The sequence below is a fragment of the Python bivittatus genome, unplaced genomic scaffold, assembly GCF_059951505.1.
Source record: "Python bivittatus isolate LINGU-HERP-01145 unplaced genomic scaffold, Pbiv_v1 ctg000700_np1212, whole genome shotgun sequence".
Taxonomy (NCBI): domain Eukaryota; kingdom Metazoa; phylum Chordata; class Lepidosauria; order Squamata; family Pythonidae; genus Python; species Python bivittatus.
Genome location: NW_028277098.1, coordinates 29,157,723 through 29,176,807, shown reverse-complemented (window position 1 = coordinate 29,176,807; position 19,085 = coordinate 29,157,723). Strand labels below are relative to the sequence as shown.

At 37.9% G+C, this 19,085-nt stretch overlaps 1 protein-coding gene across 1 annotated transcript; it reads right to left on the bottom strand.

Annotated features, from left to right (window-relative positions):
• Positions 1-912: 912 nt before the first annotated feature.
• On the bottom strand, positions 913-15,431 carry MCOLN3 (mucolipin TRP cation channel 3). The gene is made up of 13 exons (XM_025171536.2): positions 14,861-15,431; positions 13,528-13,695; positions 12,927-13,080; positions 10,397-10,481; positions 10,223-10,319; positions 9,305-9,404; positions 8,591-8,703; positions 8,351-8,500; positions 7,795-7,896; positions 7,551-7,673; positions 6,957-7,163; positions 5,364-5,494; positions 913-4,343 (listed from the first exon to the last, which is right to left on the bottom strand). The coding sequence occupies exons 1-13, from the start codon at positions 15,158-15,160 to the stop codon at positions 4,337-4,339; spliced, it is 1,737 nt and encodes a 578-aa protein (XP_025027304.1). The 5' UTR covers positions 15,161-15,431; the 3' UTR covers positions 913-4,336.
• Between the last annotated feature and the right edge of the window lie 3,654 nt (positions 15,432-19,085).

The following is a 19,085-nucleotide window of genomic DNA, read 5'->3' as shown; positions in this document are numbered from 1 at the left end:
GTTCATAGGTTTTGGAGAGTGACAGTGGCGGATGTGAAGAGGCCGGGAATGTACATACAGTGAAGGCAGAAGCAGCAGCTGCCTTGGGGACTGCAAACCTCTCCTTTGCTATGCTTTCAACAGATTTGATCACATGGAATAGTGCCATTATATATTGGCTGCAAAAATCCAGATCACCACAAGGCATCACATTGTTATAGAGAACACAAGCTCTTTGCCATCACTGAATGGTCCTCTGAATATTTGCAGCCTAAATATGGTTCCTGAAGCACAGGATTTCCTTATGAGCCAAAATGGAAGAGCGGAGCAGAAGGAAGGGAGAAGTGAGCCAGGGAAGAACTGTCCCACCACAAAAGACATGTTGATGCTGTCTGGCTCAAAAGCTCCAGAATTTATCAGAGAAGTCCTTGCTCTTATCTTCTCTAACTTGGAAAGCTTCTTACCCAACAACACCCCTAAAGCATTTGTTTCCAAAAAATGTTAACCACCAAACGATGGGTAGAAAAAGGGATTAGCAGACTTGTTTTTATTTCTCCTAAATTTTAAAGTCTTCCCATGCCCTGGAACCCCTGCCCCATGTGATTAACATTCGGCAGGCTTTATCTGCAAGTGGAAACCACGTGTAGAAAGATGATCTATCTATGCGTCTGTCTTATCTATCTGTTGCTATAGGCACTTTACTTTTGTAAATGTCAACATCAAAACCAAATGTGTCCAAAATTTGTCAGGCTTCATTATAAATCTCCATGCAATTTTAGGACAGGAAAGGGCAGGAGACAGGTTGAGTGGCAGAAGTACTTTCATATTCTCCTTCCTTTTACCTGGAGAGTTTTCTCTAGTCCCAAACTCAGATACCTTTGAGCCATACTACAATATCAAATCATTTTTTAAATTATACAAAGACATTACTGGTTAAAGAAATATTTATTTGTAGTGTTAATATTATGTACAATTCAACATAATATAATATTTTGATGTACCATTCAACATAATATTTTCTACAGTACCTTTTTACAAAATGAGAACAGCCAGCATGTTTTATACTTTCAAAAGTTTGTACATAGTACATAATAATGTCTTGTTTGTCTTTCAATAGTTTGTCCTATAATTATTACTTCTGTGTCTGAAAATTTGAGTCTAAAAATAGATTTTCTTTATTTTTCAGATTTGCTTTCCAATATAACATGACAAATTAGACATCCATAAAAGTCAAGTTCCATTTTAAGATTTTATTCAATTACTTAATAGTTCTAAGACAGGTGAAAAAGTTAAGAACTATAATTAAGCATATTTTATGTTATGCCCATTTTTACTTTATTGCAAGCAACCTGCATTTACTTAATATAAAGACTTAAAAAACACACTGCACTGATGTTACATTAGATTATAATAAAATATCTGGTTTTCTATTTTTTAATGAATGCATCTCTTTCCATCTAATGATAGACTAAAAAATCCAAATGTGCCAATTATTTCCATCTCCTGTAGTTGGAAGAATATCAAATAAAGTCAGGTACTGAACTTTAATGACTGACGCAGTGGGAAACTTGTGGATCACAGGTGGTCTCCAGGACTTTTTTCAAGCCCTGGAGCCCTCTAAGATTGCTCTGCTAAATCAAGCAATAAATCACTGAATGACAGCCACAAAATTTTCCAGGGGAGGCATGTCTTTTTTTTTAATGAGAAGTAATAATTAAAATAGGTATGTTTAGCTTCAAATACTTTAATGTATCATTTTTACTTTTTAAAAAAATTACTTTAAAAACTCCTTGAAGGAATGAAAATCCCAGCTTGGTCCTTTCAATAACAGCCTCTCCTGTTGCCAAAACAATGATAGTAAATTAAAGGTAGTCCCCAGCCATAAAGGTTGGCTGTACCTGGACTAAAGTTTTATTTAATCACATTTAAATAATTTGTTATCTATATTAGTTTCTGAAGCTTTGCTTAAATATGTCTATACCAGTTCCTAGTGAAACTGTTGAGCTGTTGGTTTATCAGAAGTCTGGACACCTGGCTATAAAGACAGAGCCCAGGCAGTCCCTGCTCAGTTGCCTGTGGTCTGCATAGCAGACCACCTTGAATCTCATGATGCCAGCCACAGTTGCCAGTGAAATGTTAGAAAATCTGTTGTCTAGACCACAGTCACTAAACCTTGAAGCCCAACACTGCCTAACAGATACCAGCCATAAAAGCCTACTCCTAGTGAATCTGTTCCTCAAACATTCCAAGATTCCTCTTTCCTCTTTGTTTCCTATAACTTAATCTAAAAAAAGAGATTAAAACAGTACAAAACTTATACTGTAATCCTATGACCTAAAGGACTTTGGGAACCACAGGATTTGCCCTCTAAGGAGAGGGCTCTGTCCTTGATGTGAAAACTCTTCTTCAAGACTCAATCAGACTCTTTCTGATGACTTTCTGGGGAAGTTGGCAGGGAAGGTTGCAAATGGCAATCACATAATCACGGGGTGCTTGGCAACTGGTCCTAAGTGCAAATAGGTTACCAAGTACCCGGACTATGATCATGTGACCACGGGGGTGCTGGGACAGCCGTAACTCTGAGGACCAATTGTAATCACCATTCATTCAGCACTGTCATAATTTTGAATGGTCGCTGAACTAATGGTCCTAAGTCGAGGACTACTTGTAACAAGGTTTATCATGACTTAATTTGATTTCCTGCTCTGAGAGAACAGCTGGCTTCTCCCTTTATGCTAATCCATATTACTGTTTGTTTCTTAGGTTAGTATGATATGTAAATGGTGGAGAAGTGTAAGGCAGTAAGCCATAATTTGAAACATGGTTTGTTGTTGGGTTACTGACTGCAACTATGACCAAGTGTGATGATATGCAAATGGAGACACATGATTTGTGTTTTCTTGGCTTATTCCTACTTCTGTTTTTGTGCCCTGCCTAAGCATCTAATGAGGTCACAGAGGTGCAAGGCAATAACTTAAAAAGGAAGGAAAACAAACCAGGAATTGATCAGACAAGCCACAATTGCTTTACGTGTCTGCAAGAAATCTTAGTTAATTCATAACCCATGACTTAGTGTGAGGTTTGTAAATGCAGCTAGTATATTATTAACTGCATTTTTAGGGATCAATTAAACATAATTTACACAAGTACCTAACACTGCTTAGACTAAGAGAACAGTATGAAGGAAATTTGAATGTTGTATTTTTGCAGAATATTCAGAATTCTTTTTTTTTCTTGTATTATGTCAATATGGATTGGTTTAAGATTATTTTTAGTATTGAATTAAACTTCTTTGTGCAAACTGAGCTAGTTAGACTAAAAAGTAAAGATTCCATTGAGTCTTTTGTTCCCAGTGACTATGTATCTATGTAGCTTTATTGGCAACAATATGGGAATGTTTGCCACTGATCTCTCCTGGAGTGATTTTGTTTCCCTGACTTTCCAGTCTAATCTACAGCCCTAAGAGTTCTTCATGGTCTCCCACCCAAGGATTAATCAGCTCCAATTTTGCTTATTTAGCCAAGGATGCCAGCTGTGACTACTGCTTGGTTAAGAGGCTGTTTAACCCCTAAATAGGAGTTCTGTCATAAGATAATTAGATGTTTAGGTGATTAGGTAATTATATGATATTTAACCATCACACTGGCCACTAATAAAGGTTTTTAAGTTAGCTAGGCTCTTATCCATTACAACATCAAGCCAAGCACCGTCTTTACGTCAGCTGAAGAACTAACAGATTCACAAAGTAGAACGTACTGCAACACGTATAGCTGAAATTTAAGAACTGAGTCTAAAGGTTGTCAAAACACATCAGGAAAAAAAGTAATTTGATGGGGAACCAAAATCCACTCTTGGTTCCCCAATTCAGTAATGTACATGGGGGGGGGAAGGTATTAATCATTTTTATAGTTTTATTTTACATGGTATTTTATAAATAACTGGGAGTCAAAAGTCCTATGTCAAATCACACAGAGAGAAGATTCTGAGTTATCATCTACTCTCCTTTACTTTTCAGGTAATCTATAATACCTATAGAAAACAGGAAAAACTGTGTGATAAATTCATGCAGACAGTTATTTCCACATTGTGCCTGTAAGATGATGATAGTAAGAGGCTAGTATGTAACAACTACACCAGCTCAAACAGTTCTCTATTGTTTTTCATAGCAATTCTAAGCTGTGCATTGTATGGTAATTAGGATTCAATTTATAAACCAGAATTAACATAGATACCAGCAAATGCTCCAAAAACATCCACGACAGTTTTGTGCCTCTTTGATTATTCATCTGTGAATCTGTGATGATTGTTCAGCTCCAGAATCTCCAACTAATTTCAGCAATTATTGCCAATATTTTTATTAAGACCTAAAGAAGTGGGGGGAGGTATGTTATTCAGCCATACAAACATATAATGAAGAGAAAGAAATCAAGAAGATCACATATTATAAAACTAACAAGAACTGTTGATCTAAAGAAAATAGTTTTACAGTCACCCTGAACAATGCATATCCATAGAAGGGCAGGGTTAGAAATCTTAATGTTAAATAAATAAAGAATGAATGGGGATAATCACAATTGCTTGCTTTATAAAAATACAGCTAATACCAAAGTTATCTTATGCATAGTTATTTAAATGAAGGGCCCCTAGTATCTTTAGTCCCCAAACCCTCAGAAGCAGTTTAAAATAAATCCGTAATTGCTTTCACTTGTGACAACTTGCAGTGCTGGAAAAAAAAAAATCGCTGCCCTGCTCTGAGAAGAGAAAGTTCCTTCGCCCTCATTACACTAAAAAGGGAAAGAGAAGAAGAAGAAGAAAAGAAAAAAAACTAGCCTAGCCTAGCAAAGCTATTCAGGCCAGCAGTTCCAGTGCTGAAGAGGAGGAATCTGGAAAAAAAACCCCACTGGTTAATTTAACCCCTGCTCCTTTCCTCTAGGCTACTGAGAGGAGTGGCAGGGCTGGCATGCAAGCATTTCCCCTATGTGCTCAACCGCCAGAAGCAAGGTTATGGCAAGAACTCCTCCAATGGGGAAATGAAAGCAGAGCATTTTTAAAAAAAGCTCTTCATTTCACAGTGGTTTCAGCTACCCCTTCACCAAAGCTGGAAATAAAGCAGGTTAGCTTTCTAGCACGGCTGACTCTGAGGGATCATGAGGATCCAGAGCACCTTTCAAACCAGTGCAGAATCCCTCAGCTTATGTGGAAGTGCCCATCGTTTTATTGGATTCGAGATTAATTTCCTGTTAATCTGCTTTATGTTCTCACGGCAGCCAACTTCAGTTTTGTACACCCAGGATGGAATATGGCATTGAAGAAAAAAACCACACGCTATTCTAGAAGAGATGAGGCAGCTGTCACCCTGTCTAGACATGCCTTTACTCACTAACCTTTTACAACAGCAGAAGATATTTACAAGACTCTCATCTTCTAATCTGTATCTTCCAGAGTTTGGCAGATCTTTGCACTGTGCTATGAATGAATGAAGTTCTGTCTCCGGAAAGCCTTCATGCTGGTAATGCTAAAAAAGAGTGTCATTTCGCATCAGTTTAGAGCAACTAAGTGGCTATTAAGTGGTTATGAAAAACACAATTTTTAAAGAGGTATTGGGTGAGGAAAAAAAGGGAAGGTTAGAGAGGGTTTCTCATGGTGAGGAAGAAACTATTGGGTAAGTAGAAAAGTGAGGTTCTTGCAAATTGTTTCCCATCCACCTTTCCCCCAAGATTCCACATACTGATTAGAGATTAGGGGTGCACTTGTAAACTGCCTTTCATCTGGCTTCAAAGCACTGGTAGAAATGACAGGGGCACACAACTTAGAGAGAAGAGAGAAATTCTGAAATCAAAAGTCACCTTCAAGCTGAGCTCAACTCCTGGTGATTTACATGGATGCATCTATGCAGGGGTGTGTTTTTTTTGCACAGGAATGATAAGGAAGTGATTTGATTTTGCCATCTTCCAGGATGTTTTTTCAGCCTATGCCGCTGGACTTTCCAAGTGGTCCCCAATATGAGGGCTAACCAGGGCCAGACCTGCTTTGGCTTGTCAAATCAAAAGTGAGCTAGGTGCTGCCGGCTGCTAAGGCAGTTATTAAATACATAGGGAAGGGGTAATCATGGGAGCTGTATTTGATTAAATGTAATTGTAATTCAATTTAAACTAACATGAACTTAAAATTCTTTGACCTCGAGTCTTCTCGTGTCTGGAATGCTGCAAGGGTGTTCAAGTGAAGCCAATGGCTTTTCTTTCTTTTTTTTCCATTCAGCTTAGGGCCTACAGAGGATATTAGGAAGTTGGGCCCCCCGCTGACAGGTGTGTCTTCTCTAAATCAACTATCTTGTGAAGAGATTCCCTCATATTATAGAAGATGGGGATGGAAGGAGGAATTGTCTTCATAGTACATGTCCTGTCACCCAAAGGAAACTCAACATAGCAGCTCTGATTAAAGAATAGCTGGGAAATTAAGTGATAGGTTAATAGCCTTAACCCTCTGACTTGGTCTCTCTTTAGAATCAGGCCCACCATTCTAGCAAACAAGATTTATATACAAAAATCAGTCATCACCACAGGCATGGGATAAATGATGACACTGAATCATGATGCCATCATGTAAATGACCCACTTTCTTACTTGCAGCAGATATCATGATGTCATTACAGCTCTGGGTCATTTGCATGATGATGTCATGATGTAGCTCTCATTGTCCTGAAATCATTGTGGGTTGTTATGGATGCTGCCGGCCAACACATCAAACTCCACTGGACTGGAGAATTAAGAAGAATGGGAAAGGAAGGGAAAACACTCTGTCCTGATGCTATTTTCATCCCATGCTGAAATTCTTGCAAAGAGATAGAACATCTTTGTGTGCACAGAAGACTAATTAAATAAATAAAATCACTTGATATTCAGAAAAAAGTTTCAGAACTTTTTGAAATTCACATTTAAAAAGTTAAACATAACGTCCTATGGTAAATGTCTATGTACCTTAATGGTTTCATACGTGTCTGTAATTAGGGCAATGAAGAGACTCAGAACCATGTAGATAAAGAGGCTAATGAAAGAGTAGAGGTAGATCCGACTGAACAGCCATACCAGATAGCTTTTCTGCTGCATTTTTGCAAAGGTAGCAAACATGTCATCTCCATTTATCAAGGAGAAAAGACACTCAGAAACCATATTCAAGGTATGGAACTAGAAGAGAAATATTCAGGAACAAACAGACAAAACAAAACAAAACGAACATTATTTACATTTTTGTTCAAGTTGTTTAAAAGATACTGGCCAAATAAACTGCAAAGAAATGTGACATGTTTTACCCAATAACACACCTTAAAAAACTCTGGATATTACAATATTTTATGAATGTCTGCATCAATGTCTCAGATGATAGAGAGTAAATATTTACATATGACAACTTCATATTCCAGTGAGAATATATAAAGTTATATAACTAAAGAGATAAACTGGCCCTTTCAGGTATCTTGGTAGCATGCTCATTTCGTTAAATGACTTATGTGCACTTTACATACTTCAGATACAAAACTAGAGCAAGCATCACAAACATCTAAATCACAGTACCTTAGCATGATACGGGCCCAGTACAATCCAGCCACAGAAGCAATAGCCCAGATAAATCATAGCTGCACAGCAGCAAAACCGAATGACGTTGGGCAATGCTGCACGGAGAGTCAAAATAAGCAGCTGAAAAACAAGGCCCAACAAATACCCAGAATTGCCCATTAGACTTTCAAAAGGCATTCAGTACCACTAGGTAATATAAGAAAGAAATACTAATAGCATGGAAGTCCCAGAAGACCCTTACATTATACTTCTGAAAGAAGCTGAGGTAGCGGATCACTCCAAGCCACACGAGCATGGTGGAAGTTCCTAAGAGGATACTACAGACATCATAGCTTGTCAGACTCTGCATGAAGATTAAGATGATGTTCAGTAAGTTACACAGACTGCATTTCAGGTGAGATGCCGAGAAAAAAAAGCTTCCATATTCATTTTAAGACTGAGGACACAATATTTTTGCTGGATTAGCAGACAGACAAAACCATCCCTGGAAGGCTTGGGATATTAAAAAAAATGGGATAAAGAGTTACAGAGGTTGGGTAGGGATGATGTGCACAGATGCTGCTCGTTCCTAATTTACAATGCCATTATTGTGGATAGATAAAAATATAGCTAGAAAATTCCCTTCTCTGGAGCAGCAATCTTCTCAATCTGACCATTTCCCCCAGTTGAAGGCTCAACTGAACTATCAAAATAAGAAATTTCAGGCTGGCCAATATGATTTCACTTAGGAGTTCCAAAACAGAAGGAGGTATTGGAAGATGGGTCTTGGTCACCTAATCAGCATGCAGGTCACTTACCTTAGCCTGTATCTCCATCTTTAACGTAGAACCAATTATGGTAAGAAGGTCACTGACTATGATCATGATATACCATCCATTGACAAATTCCATCAGATCAGTGAAAGATACTTCTTTCTTATAGTGATGTTGGAAAAAAGTCACAAATTCCTAAGGTATGTGAGTGGGCAAGAAAAGAGAAATTGCTGTTGAGAAGCTGCAATTACATTTATTAAGAGATACTGACATACATAAGCTTACCCTTTGTAGACGAATTCCTTTAATTACAGATCGTGTGCAGAGAATCAGTGATGCAAGACATGTCAGTATGACAAAACCATCAAAGATCATCATGTAGTGGGTATTCTTCTGTACTGGAAAAGAAAAAAAGTTTGATTTACTTGTCTATGCAAAAAAATTAACCTAATTCTCTCATAGGTCACACACTCATTTGTGTCTATAGGGGAATTTTCTTCATGAAATTGCCTTGGGAAAGTGCTAGCTATGGAGAAGAGGCCTCCATTCTATTTAATTTTTCAATAAATGTCATTGGAAAAGGGGGGGGTAGGTAATTAAGGTGTTCAGAGCAGTCAAAGAGAAGGAATGCTTCACACAGTACTTCAGTGGTTTAAAGAAAAGCCCTCCGCTGAAACTAGTATTTGCATTGGGGCAAATTTGCCATTGTGGGGAATTACCTTCTAATATAAATACTAACCACACAGAAAGGGACTTTTTTAGGACTACAGGATAGGATGAAATGATGTAACTAACACACACACACACTCACTCACTCACTCAGATTTTGTTAATTTTCAGTTGACACACTTTTTAAAAAAACACAGTAACTGCACATTATAGGCAAATACCATATTTAACCTCATACATCATTAGACCTTCAGTAAAATCACTAAGCCTAATGTTTTGGCTCTAAATAAGTAACAATGAAAGTATGATATATATATTTTTTTTACTTACTTGAGCCAGAAACATGCCAGTCTTTACATTCCTTGATGGCAATATCATTGTCTAGACTTATTTTAATTCTTCCACTATGTGCTTTGTTGTCAAAGACTATCTGTAAATATTATGGAGGTAGAAAAATGCTGCTATTATTATTATTATTATTATTATTATTATTATTATTATTATTATTTCTTCTAAATATTTCTATCCCTCACAAATTCACATAGGCTGAATTTGAGAACTATTCTTCTAGCAAATAAAAACAAAGACTGAAAAATCTTAGTTTGTTCCAAATCCTTGTGTAATGAAAGCAAAAATGTGATTATTTATTTATTTATTTATTTATTTGCCACACTTCTCCCTAAAGGAGCCATAAAGACTTATAGTTAGCTTGAAGTGTAACTTTGAAACAGTGGTGGCGTGTAAGAAGCATTTCCTGTGGAAAACAGAGAGGGCTTAGTTTTTTTGCCCATATAGTGATCAAGTTTTGTCTCTGTACCATTCTTCCCCAAATCTAAGCAGTTTAAAAATAAGTAACATGGAGAAATAAAATGAAGGAAGACGATAGTTGAATAACCTTGGAACAAAACATAGAGCTATGAGAGAACATAGCCCAATTTCTCCATGTTTCTAATATTTTTTGAGAAATACTACTATTCTTATAACTATTTTATTGCACTTTCTATTGCACTTTTCTTTCTGAAGAGTATGCAAGATAATCACCAGCCACCATCAACAAAAAAGAAACAGAAACAAATTTTAAAATGTACAATTAAAATATGGTTAAATGCATAAACAAAAGTATTAATATTATTGTTAACTCAATTGAAAAAGCTAATACTCTACAGATATATGTTTTGAGACTTACTAAAAGCATAAAAGGTAAATTACTGAGGGTGTATTTCAGTAGGACTCCACATTTCTACTCACGGTTAGAGTGAAATCATAGCAATCTGGGAGTTCATGTTGTCGAACCGTCTGGAGATTAATGGCCTTCAATTTGAATGTGAGTGTCAGAGTCACAAGTCTAGAACAGAGACTGGAGCTTTATTTCACCATTACCCAAAACATACTAGGATACTACCAACTGATATTCCTCCTCACCTATGGAAGTCTAAAGTGAAATTGAAAGGGGTCTTCCTCAGTGTCCCATTTTCCAAAGGTAGCATTGGTTCCACATAAAGACACTCTGGGGGAAGATATATGGTTTATATGGAAAATATTCAACATCTCATAAGCTAAAGAAGGCAGATCAGTAATAAGGAAATGAACCAAATCTGGTCATTAGTAGTCTTATCTAAATAATATGAGATGTAAAATTTTTGTTCCTAACCTGCAAGAAAAAAGCAACTATATTTTTTTTCTTGATTTAGTGTATACATTTACTGAACTTCTATCTTGTGTGGATTCTTATTTGATAAAGAATCCCTGGCAATATCTGCTACTTAAAAATAAATTCAAAAAGGAAATTTTATATTTGACCCACAGATCAGTACCATAATATCAAATAAGTGTAGAATTACAATATTTTTTCTATGGTTACAGGCTCTTCTGCTACTTGTCTGTAGAATGGCACTTCAATGCAGTTATAAGCCATTTCCACTCCAAACAGAATGAAGAAACACTAATTTAAAAAGTCCTTATAATTATGATGTAATTACTTTTGTATGTTACATATTGGTTCATGTAACTGCATACATATGTATATCAAGAAAAAATTCTCAAGCTTTCGACAGTCCTTTAATATCGTTCAAACACTCACAATACATTTGAGCTAATACATCCTCACAGAATTCAGCCTCTGGCTTTGTTCAGAAATGTTGTGCACATATGTTCACTAATAACAGAGATCGTTATTTATGTCACTGTTTCCAAACTCCAAAAGGAGGTCACAGTGCTGCTGAACTATCACATAACAGCCTCCAGCAATACTTCTACATCTTCAGTAGCCAATATTAATGTAGAAAAGTTAAGACTGTACTCTGACCACTCAAGTTTATTCATAAAGTTTCCAAGGTCCAGCCTGCAATACAGGGGAGAGTCAGCCAATATATTTCAGCATTTGCTTGAAGCAAATGTCAGAATGGTGCCCTGCCCAGTCCAAGTACACAAGCTAACTGGATTGGTAAGTGCGTCATAAGACATCATTTTCTTCCATACCTGAGGGCAACAGGGTAGGAGAGCAGAAATGCAGCAAACATTTCCATCATCCAATAGGTTACTAACGCTTTCAACCTGTCAGCCTTGCAAGGTAAACCAGATAGGAATCACAACCAGATGAGCTAATTCTACTTTATTGTAAAGCTACATTGATAGAATCATGCAAGTATGAAAATGTAATTCTCCCTGTCTCCTTTACAGCCCAAGAACCTAGGGAGGGTCCCTTCTGAGCCTCTTGCCCACCCACTATCTAGCTGCAGGCTATGCTGTCTCTAATCCGGCTGTTTCCTTGGTGGTGTCTCTCTGCCAGTCTCCCAAGGTCTGTCCCACATACCATCTCACTCTGCCTAAAGGTAAAAGTCACCCTGAACATGAATCACCAATTGGTACTGAGATTACATGAATTGTCTGCATTGTTGAGTTGTCAGGATACTTTTGTACATGCCCCTTTCTGAAAGAGGGGGGGCAATCTGTTCCAGATTTGATTATACTATAGTATGTTGCAAGTAGATGCACCCTTCACTCTGTCCAATAATTATGAAGACCCTGCTTCAGATACAATTACAATAGAGCCATACACATTGACTTGCATACGAGTCAGCAATTTTTATCAGCAGAGTATCAGGTCACCTGTAAACTAAACCATGTACGTGTGCAGACTTCCTTTCTGCAGATCATTGTATGGAACATTAGGCCTGCCTGAAGCTGACATCATTTGAGTGACATGGGGGCAGGGATTAAGTAAAGCACTCACATCACCACTCCTGTTTTCATAATGACTTTAACAGGATTCTGATGTACAGATAGTCCTCACTTACCAACTGCAATTGGGACCAGTAACTCCATCGCTAAGCGATGCAATTATAAAGTGAAATGTCACATGACCACGCCAGACTTATGTCAGTTCCACTGCAGTCATTAAGCAAATCACTGCAGGTTGTTCAGCAAGATGTCATGTCACTGTGACTTGCGACTTTCTGCCATCTTCCCCATTGACTTTGCTAGTCAGAAGCCAGCTGTGAAGATCAGAAATTAGTGATCCCATGACTGTGGGATGCTGCAACTGTTATAAATAAATGCCGGCTGCGAAGTACCCGAATTGCAATCACGTGACCATGGAGACACTGCGGCAGCCGCAAGTTTTAGGACTGGTTGTAAACCTACTTTTTCACCACTGTCTAACTTTGAACTGTCAGTGAACAAGGCAGTGGTAAGTGAGGACTATCTGAAGTACCTAAGTTGCTTCTAGTACAAAGGAAAGATCTCCCTTTTACAGCGTCCCTTTTACAGTGTGCCTAATAAAATATCTGAAGTGACAGTACCTTATAATGTCTACTGGAAATTACCATGTATTTGCTTTTAAACCCTATGACTCTCCTCAACTTCTCCATTTTTTTTTCTCTCTCTCTCCTCTCTCTCTCACACATACATACACAGAAACAATCTATCTGATTTGAGTAGTCAAGTATATCACCAGTTTCAATTTCTGGGTCAATATCGAAAGTGTCATTTCCAGGGCTGATAATTCCTCTCTTGTAGAAGTACTGACATATTGCCATGGGTGTCTCTTCCGTTCCTCTCTTTTCATAAGCATGATTTCCAACAGAAATGGTACGCAGCTGTAAAAACTGAGCAAAAAGGAACAACCAGTTAATGGATCTACCTGATAATTAGAACTGAGCTAATTAGAGAGACAGGAGAAGTGAGGATGTCTGTGGTGGAACATTCTCCTTTTCAGATTTGTGTCCCTCGTAGATGGAATTACAAAGACTAAGATTCAAATAAAACTCAGTTGGTGAACTTGGTTCAATTATAGAAAACTTTTTATGGGCCAATTGACTGTGCTACCTCTATCTCACGAGGTTATCATGAAATTAAAGGGAGCCATCTGCATCTCTTGACTCTTTGGAGCAAATGCAAGCTATACTTGAAACCAATCCGATTTTTCTTCTATTCATATCTGTTCACTTAATATTGAATATATTGACCTGGTTTTTTTTCGAGCTTGGTTTAAATTTAGTGTACAATTTTATTGTTAAACAATATAAGGATACTTTTTATATAAAAGGAATTACCTGGTTTATTGCAAAGGAGATCTGGTCATAGACATCAGTTTGTGTGTACACTGCGTAGGTGTCATCCATGCTGTCTGTATAACCTTTCAGGAATAGATGCTTAAAGGATACTGTGTTTTCTTCTTTAAATGCAACCACCATTTGATTGCTTAACCCAAAAACTACAAGCTGAAAATATCCCCCCCCCCCCAAAAGTTAAATGTTAGTTTATAATGTAAACTTTTCTCCATAAATAGTTGTTCATGCTTTGAAATTACAGCCCAGGTTATTAAATGTGGAACTTACATATAGTATAAACTTACTATCAGTATCAACAGAAAGGGAATCTTGCAGCTGAAATATTCAATAAGTCCATTCTGACCACAAGTGCACTAACTTTTAATAGCTGGTGGAGTATTCTTAGCTAGTTCTACCCCTTCAGTCATTCTCTGCTCCCTCACTTGGTGAATTCCTTTCACTCTAGGGGTAGGAAATATATCTTGTAAATAAATCAGGAACTGAGCATGTAGAAAAGGAGAGCTGGGTAGTATCCCTCCTATTTTACAATTTCTATTTTCATTCAGTGGTCTAAACCTTCTCTATTTATATAATTATATTCTTGTTACATTTATAATTTAGCCCACTTCAATATTACAACAGTATTATTCTTTTTTCGTCTTTGATGTGGTTTGCTGAATAAAAACATTGGATGATATTACTATAGTTCACATTGGACATTTTCATATTGTATTCTGCACACACAGAGAGACAATTTCCTGATAGTTGTTGAGTAATGAGCATTTAGTAGATGGTTGAGGACTGCCACATATAATAATTAAATTAAATTAAATTAAATTAAATTAAATTAAATTAAATTAAATTAAACTGCAGTTTTAAACTTGATATTGTTCACTGTCTCCACTTGACTAATAGCTTATTCTGTCCATTACCCCCATTCAGCACCCCTTAGATGTTTGAACAAAAAATCCTATAATTCCCAAACAATATGGCTTTAGTGGCTGGCACTCTTGAAAGTTCTTGTACAACACAGATGGAGAGCATATGGTGAGGATGCCTGTAATACTGTTAAACTTGTCAGTCCTGAATACCTGACAAAAAATATTTTCCTCCAAAATATTCAGGATATGAGAACACTGAGGCCACTTCCATACTTATTAAGTTTCAAGGTCTGAAATTTTCAGGTTGCATATAACAGGTTCCAAAAACACATTTCTCAAAGCAACGGTAAATCAGGGGTTGCCGCTTAAGTGGTTATAACTTCTTGGATTTATGTTGTGGTAACCAAAGACGGGTGAGTTAAAAAAAATAACTGTACTACAACTCTCTACCTCACCTGGATAGTAACCATGGCTATTTTTAGGATTTGTATGCCAAGCTTCCACGGTTTTCTCCCTCGGGCCCAGAATTTTTCACAGGGATTCATAAAGAAAAATTTAAGTTTCCTTCTCAGCTGATCTTCCAGAAGCAACTCTTGGCACATTGGTAGGTGATGCTTAAAACTGTATAGGTTTTCCTCATCGTGAGTACTGCAGCTGCTTACAGGGACTTCAGGATTTTCCATTGCTGGAACCGGAAAGACATGAGCCATATTGCAATGATTAACTGAAAATGCTACACTTGTGTTTATGAGCATATCTAAAACATGAGATTGTCTCCTTCAGTGATGAGTGAGAAATTACTAGCTCCAAAGTACAGTATTACAGCACCTTCCATCCCAAGTTACCGCCGGTCCAGGGTAATAGGATGTTATGTCATCAGCTCAGCACAGCAGCGAGAGAAAAATCTGTTAACAGTGCAGAAAAATGAGTTCTCCCACAGTTCTCATGTTCCTGTCACAGAAAGCACTATTTTTGGAACCAAACATAAGGAAGCTTTTTCCATAAACACATTGTTTTGTGATTCAGTTTTCCTGTTTACGTGTCATAACTGGATATTATTTCAAGGGTTATTTCTCAAAGCAGAAAAAATACTTTTAAAAAATTCTGTTTTTCTCTTACATGCACATTCATATTTGGCTCTTACTTGATTTCTGCAACACCATGAAAATGGCTGAGAATGACTGCTTCTGAGTGATCTAGAAGTCAAATAAATAAATAAATAAATAAATAAATCTGTGTTCCTTAGGACATATGCATTATATGGAACCCCATTCTGTTTCTTACTTTCATACAGATCACCTTTTCAAAGAAAAGCCACTGAACAAATCAGTTACTATATCCAGCTGTTGGAAATGTTGGGAGCCATGAAACTTTAGCACACTGGGAGAGTTCCATAAGCAACTCCATGGGCTTCTCAGTATTGGGAACCCTAGAAATTACAATATATCTTGTTTGCTCTTAGAGTACAAATGTTACAGTGTCTGCCTGACCTTCCTTCTAGTTCTACTGCTCCTCTCCTTTGCCCAAGGCATGTGAATTATTTAGCACTTTATTTGCAGCAGCGGCCTTAATATAACCCAAGTGTGTTGGTAGACTGCAGCATATTAAGAGCAGGTGCAGCTCCATTCCTAAGCATGTGTGCTCAGAGGTAGGTCCCACATCTGTCCAATGGTGCTTTTTCCCATTCAGGTTTGGGTAGGAAGACAATGGATAGGAAGCAGATCCACTACGTAAATGATGCTAAGATAAATATACTGAAAATACCAAGAAACCAGGTCCACTAAACTCAATGAATTTACTTCTGAGTACTGTATGTCCATATAATTGCACTATTGGTATTGCTATGAAAAATAAAAGAGACAATTTGCAAGCTCATATACATAGGAAGGATAAAGTAGCTAATCTATAATGTAGTAACTTTCTTTTCTTTTCTTTTGCCAAGCCAGGATCTATATTATGTTCCTCAATTCATTTCTCATTCTCTCTCAAAAAGCACTAACACACAAAATCACATCAGTAAATGTGCAAAACCACAAAACATATCCATGTCAGAAACTACTATCTCAACTATATTTTACTACATACTTTGCAGCTAAACAGGAGGAAAATCATTGTAAGGTATCTTTTGTACCTAATTTTACGACTGCTATGGTCATTATGCGAATCTGGCTTTACCCATTGACTTTGCTTGTTGGAAGCCCCTTGGGAAGGTCGCAAATGTTGATCATGTGACCCCAGGATGCTGCAACCATTGTAAATACATGCCGGTTGCCAGGTGCCCAAATTTTGATCACGTGACTGTGGGGATGCTGCAATGGTTGTAAGTGTGAGGACCAGTTATGAGCCACTTTTTTCAGCACTGTCGTAACTTCGAACGGTTGTTAAACAAATTGTCATAAGTCAAGGACTACCAGTACCTTCATTTGACGGTGATCAGAATTGAGAAAAATCTCACAAAGAATTGGAAGCTAGTAATGTAATCATGTCCTTGAGTTGAATTTTATTCCTGGTGACAATGTGGGTACATTCTAAGTGTTTTTTCAGCTACAGTATGGAAATGGTTTTGCCATTGCCTTCTAGGATTTTTTTCCTAGTCTGGTTTATATCTTGAGATTCCTGACAGTCTTCCATCCAAGTGCTAAGCAGACCCTACTCCACTTCTCAACTAGACAGGATGCTATCATCTGTTGAAATGATTGATTTAGCTGGCCAGGTGATTCAGTTTAATACAGCAATTAGTATATTTTCCAGGTATTTATTACATTTGTAGAGGTAGTCCCCAGATTAAGAATGCCGGTTTAAAGATGACCCATAGTTAAGAACGGAGCCTACTGTAGCAAAATTTGAGTTAAATACACAATGGTTCAAGTTAATTACACAATACTACTTATACAGTATTATACAATAATACTGTTCCGGCTTACATAAAAATTCAACTTAAGGACAGACCTTGGGAATGGAACCTGTTCTTAAACCGGGGGCTACCTCTACTGACTTTCTTCCTAAGGACCTCAGAGTAGCTTCATAACAAATTAGCACAGTAGATTTAGTTGGGCATCTATGACTTGCCAAGACCACTAGGTGAGTGTCTCAAGGAAGCTGAATATGAATCTAGGTTGACCGAGTGTCAATTATTCTAGCCACTGACCAGTTATACCCTAACCATGTAACTAAATCTACTGCAAGCAGCTGAACTGTTCTGTATGCTAAAATTAAAAAGCCAATTGAATAAAATTGAAAAAAGGGTCTCCGATTAGCTTTGCACTACTCAGCTGAGGTTAAAAAAGTTCTGGAAAGCTTTTATTCATTCACTAGCATATACAAATATTTTGGCTTTTTCCACAATATGGAAAATTATTCAAATATCCTTCAAATAAGAGACAGCCTCCAGAAAGATGTGGGCTCTTTTTTTCCTTGTAAGTATGCAGCACGATCATGCTTGTGGCAATGATAAATAGACATGACTCATCTGCATATCCCATAACGTGGTGTCATTCATTAAAATGACTTTAAAAGAAGGGCATATAGAATTAAGATTACCTCCACAATAAAACACAAGGCAGCAATGACCCCATAACACTTTTCATTTGAATGGGAAGGAAAAGATTTTAGTATGAGCCAGGATTCTTTATTCAAGAACTCTTCTCTAAGTTGCCCAGTGGAAGAAACTTAAAAGAATACCAATTTACCTAAGGAGACATCTAAAACTATGCCCACCTATCTAAAAAGTTAACCTTATTTAGAATAATGAATATTTCTATTAAGCAAACAGGCTTACGCTGATGGATTAAATTAGGTTTTAACAGTTTATTGATCACTTCTATACACATTGGTATTTGACCGAAACCATAATTTTGAAGGAAAAAGGGATGCTATCTTTGGGTTTAGATGGCATATGCATATACTTCGGTACGTGCAATTTTAGAAAAAACATTCCTTCTCATATGAAAGCAAAAGGGGCGCGCCACTTATAGTTTGTCCCAAGCACAGAAGCATCCCTTCTGAGAAAAAATAAAGCTGATATCAATAAGCATTAAATAATAATTTAAAAAATACTCCACAGTTCCCCAATTAAGAGGGAGAACAGCTTTTTAGTCCAGTAGAAAGGCTTCCGTCTAATGAATGAAGTGGTTAAAGATTTCGCTCGCGTCCCCCCCCCCTTCCCAGCGGAGCTCTCAGTCCTGCACCGCACAAAACCTTTCCCTTTATCGCTTCGTCCTTTGGGGTGGAAAGCAAAGGTTCCCGGGGCCCCAAAGAAAAGCAAGCTCCCTACCGCGAAGAGTCTGTTTTAAAAGCACGTTTGGGACCGTCTCCCTGGCCTACTTCCACAATTCAGAAGAGCGAAATGAGGTGATGAGACGCCTCCAGAGGCAACCAACTTTCCCCCCTCTCTGCTCAGGAAGTTTTCCTCTCACCACCCAACGGGAAGGGAAGAAGCGCCTGCGACCCCAGACTCACCTTTCCAGGAAACGTGGCACCGCTCGTTGGCAGGGCGCCTTCTCGTGCCTCGAGCCCCCTGCCTAGCCGGGGAGGGGGCTTGGGTTTGTTTTAGTCCTACTTGCGCCCCGGCAGGTCAAGCTGGCTTTTCTTCGGAGCGAGCGAGCAGGCAGGCAAGCGCCAGGGGCCGCCTTACATCGCCGCCAGGGCGAAGAGTGACCTGAGCCTGGCGGCAAGGTAAGG

Coding starts and splice junctions, on each gene's coding strand:
- MCOLN3 (XM_025171536.2), bottom strand. CDS start 15,160: ATGCTCATAAACACAAGTGTAGCATTTTCAGTTAATCATTGCAATATG. Junction 13,696..14,860: donor TAGCCATGGTTACTATCCAG/GTGAGGTAGAGA, acceptor GGATATTTTCAG/CTTGTAGTTTTTGGGTTAAG. Junction 8,501..8,590: donor AAGGAATTCGTCTACAAAGG/GTAAGCTTATGT, acceptor CACATACCTTAG/GAATTTGTGACTTTTTTCCA.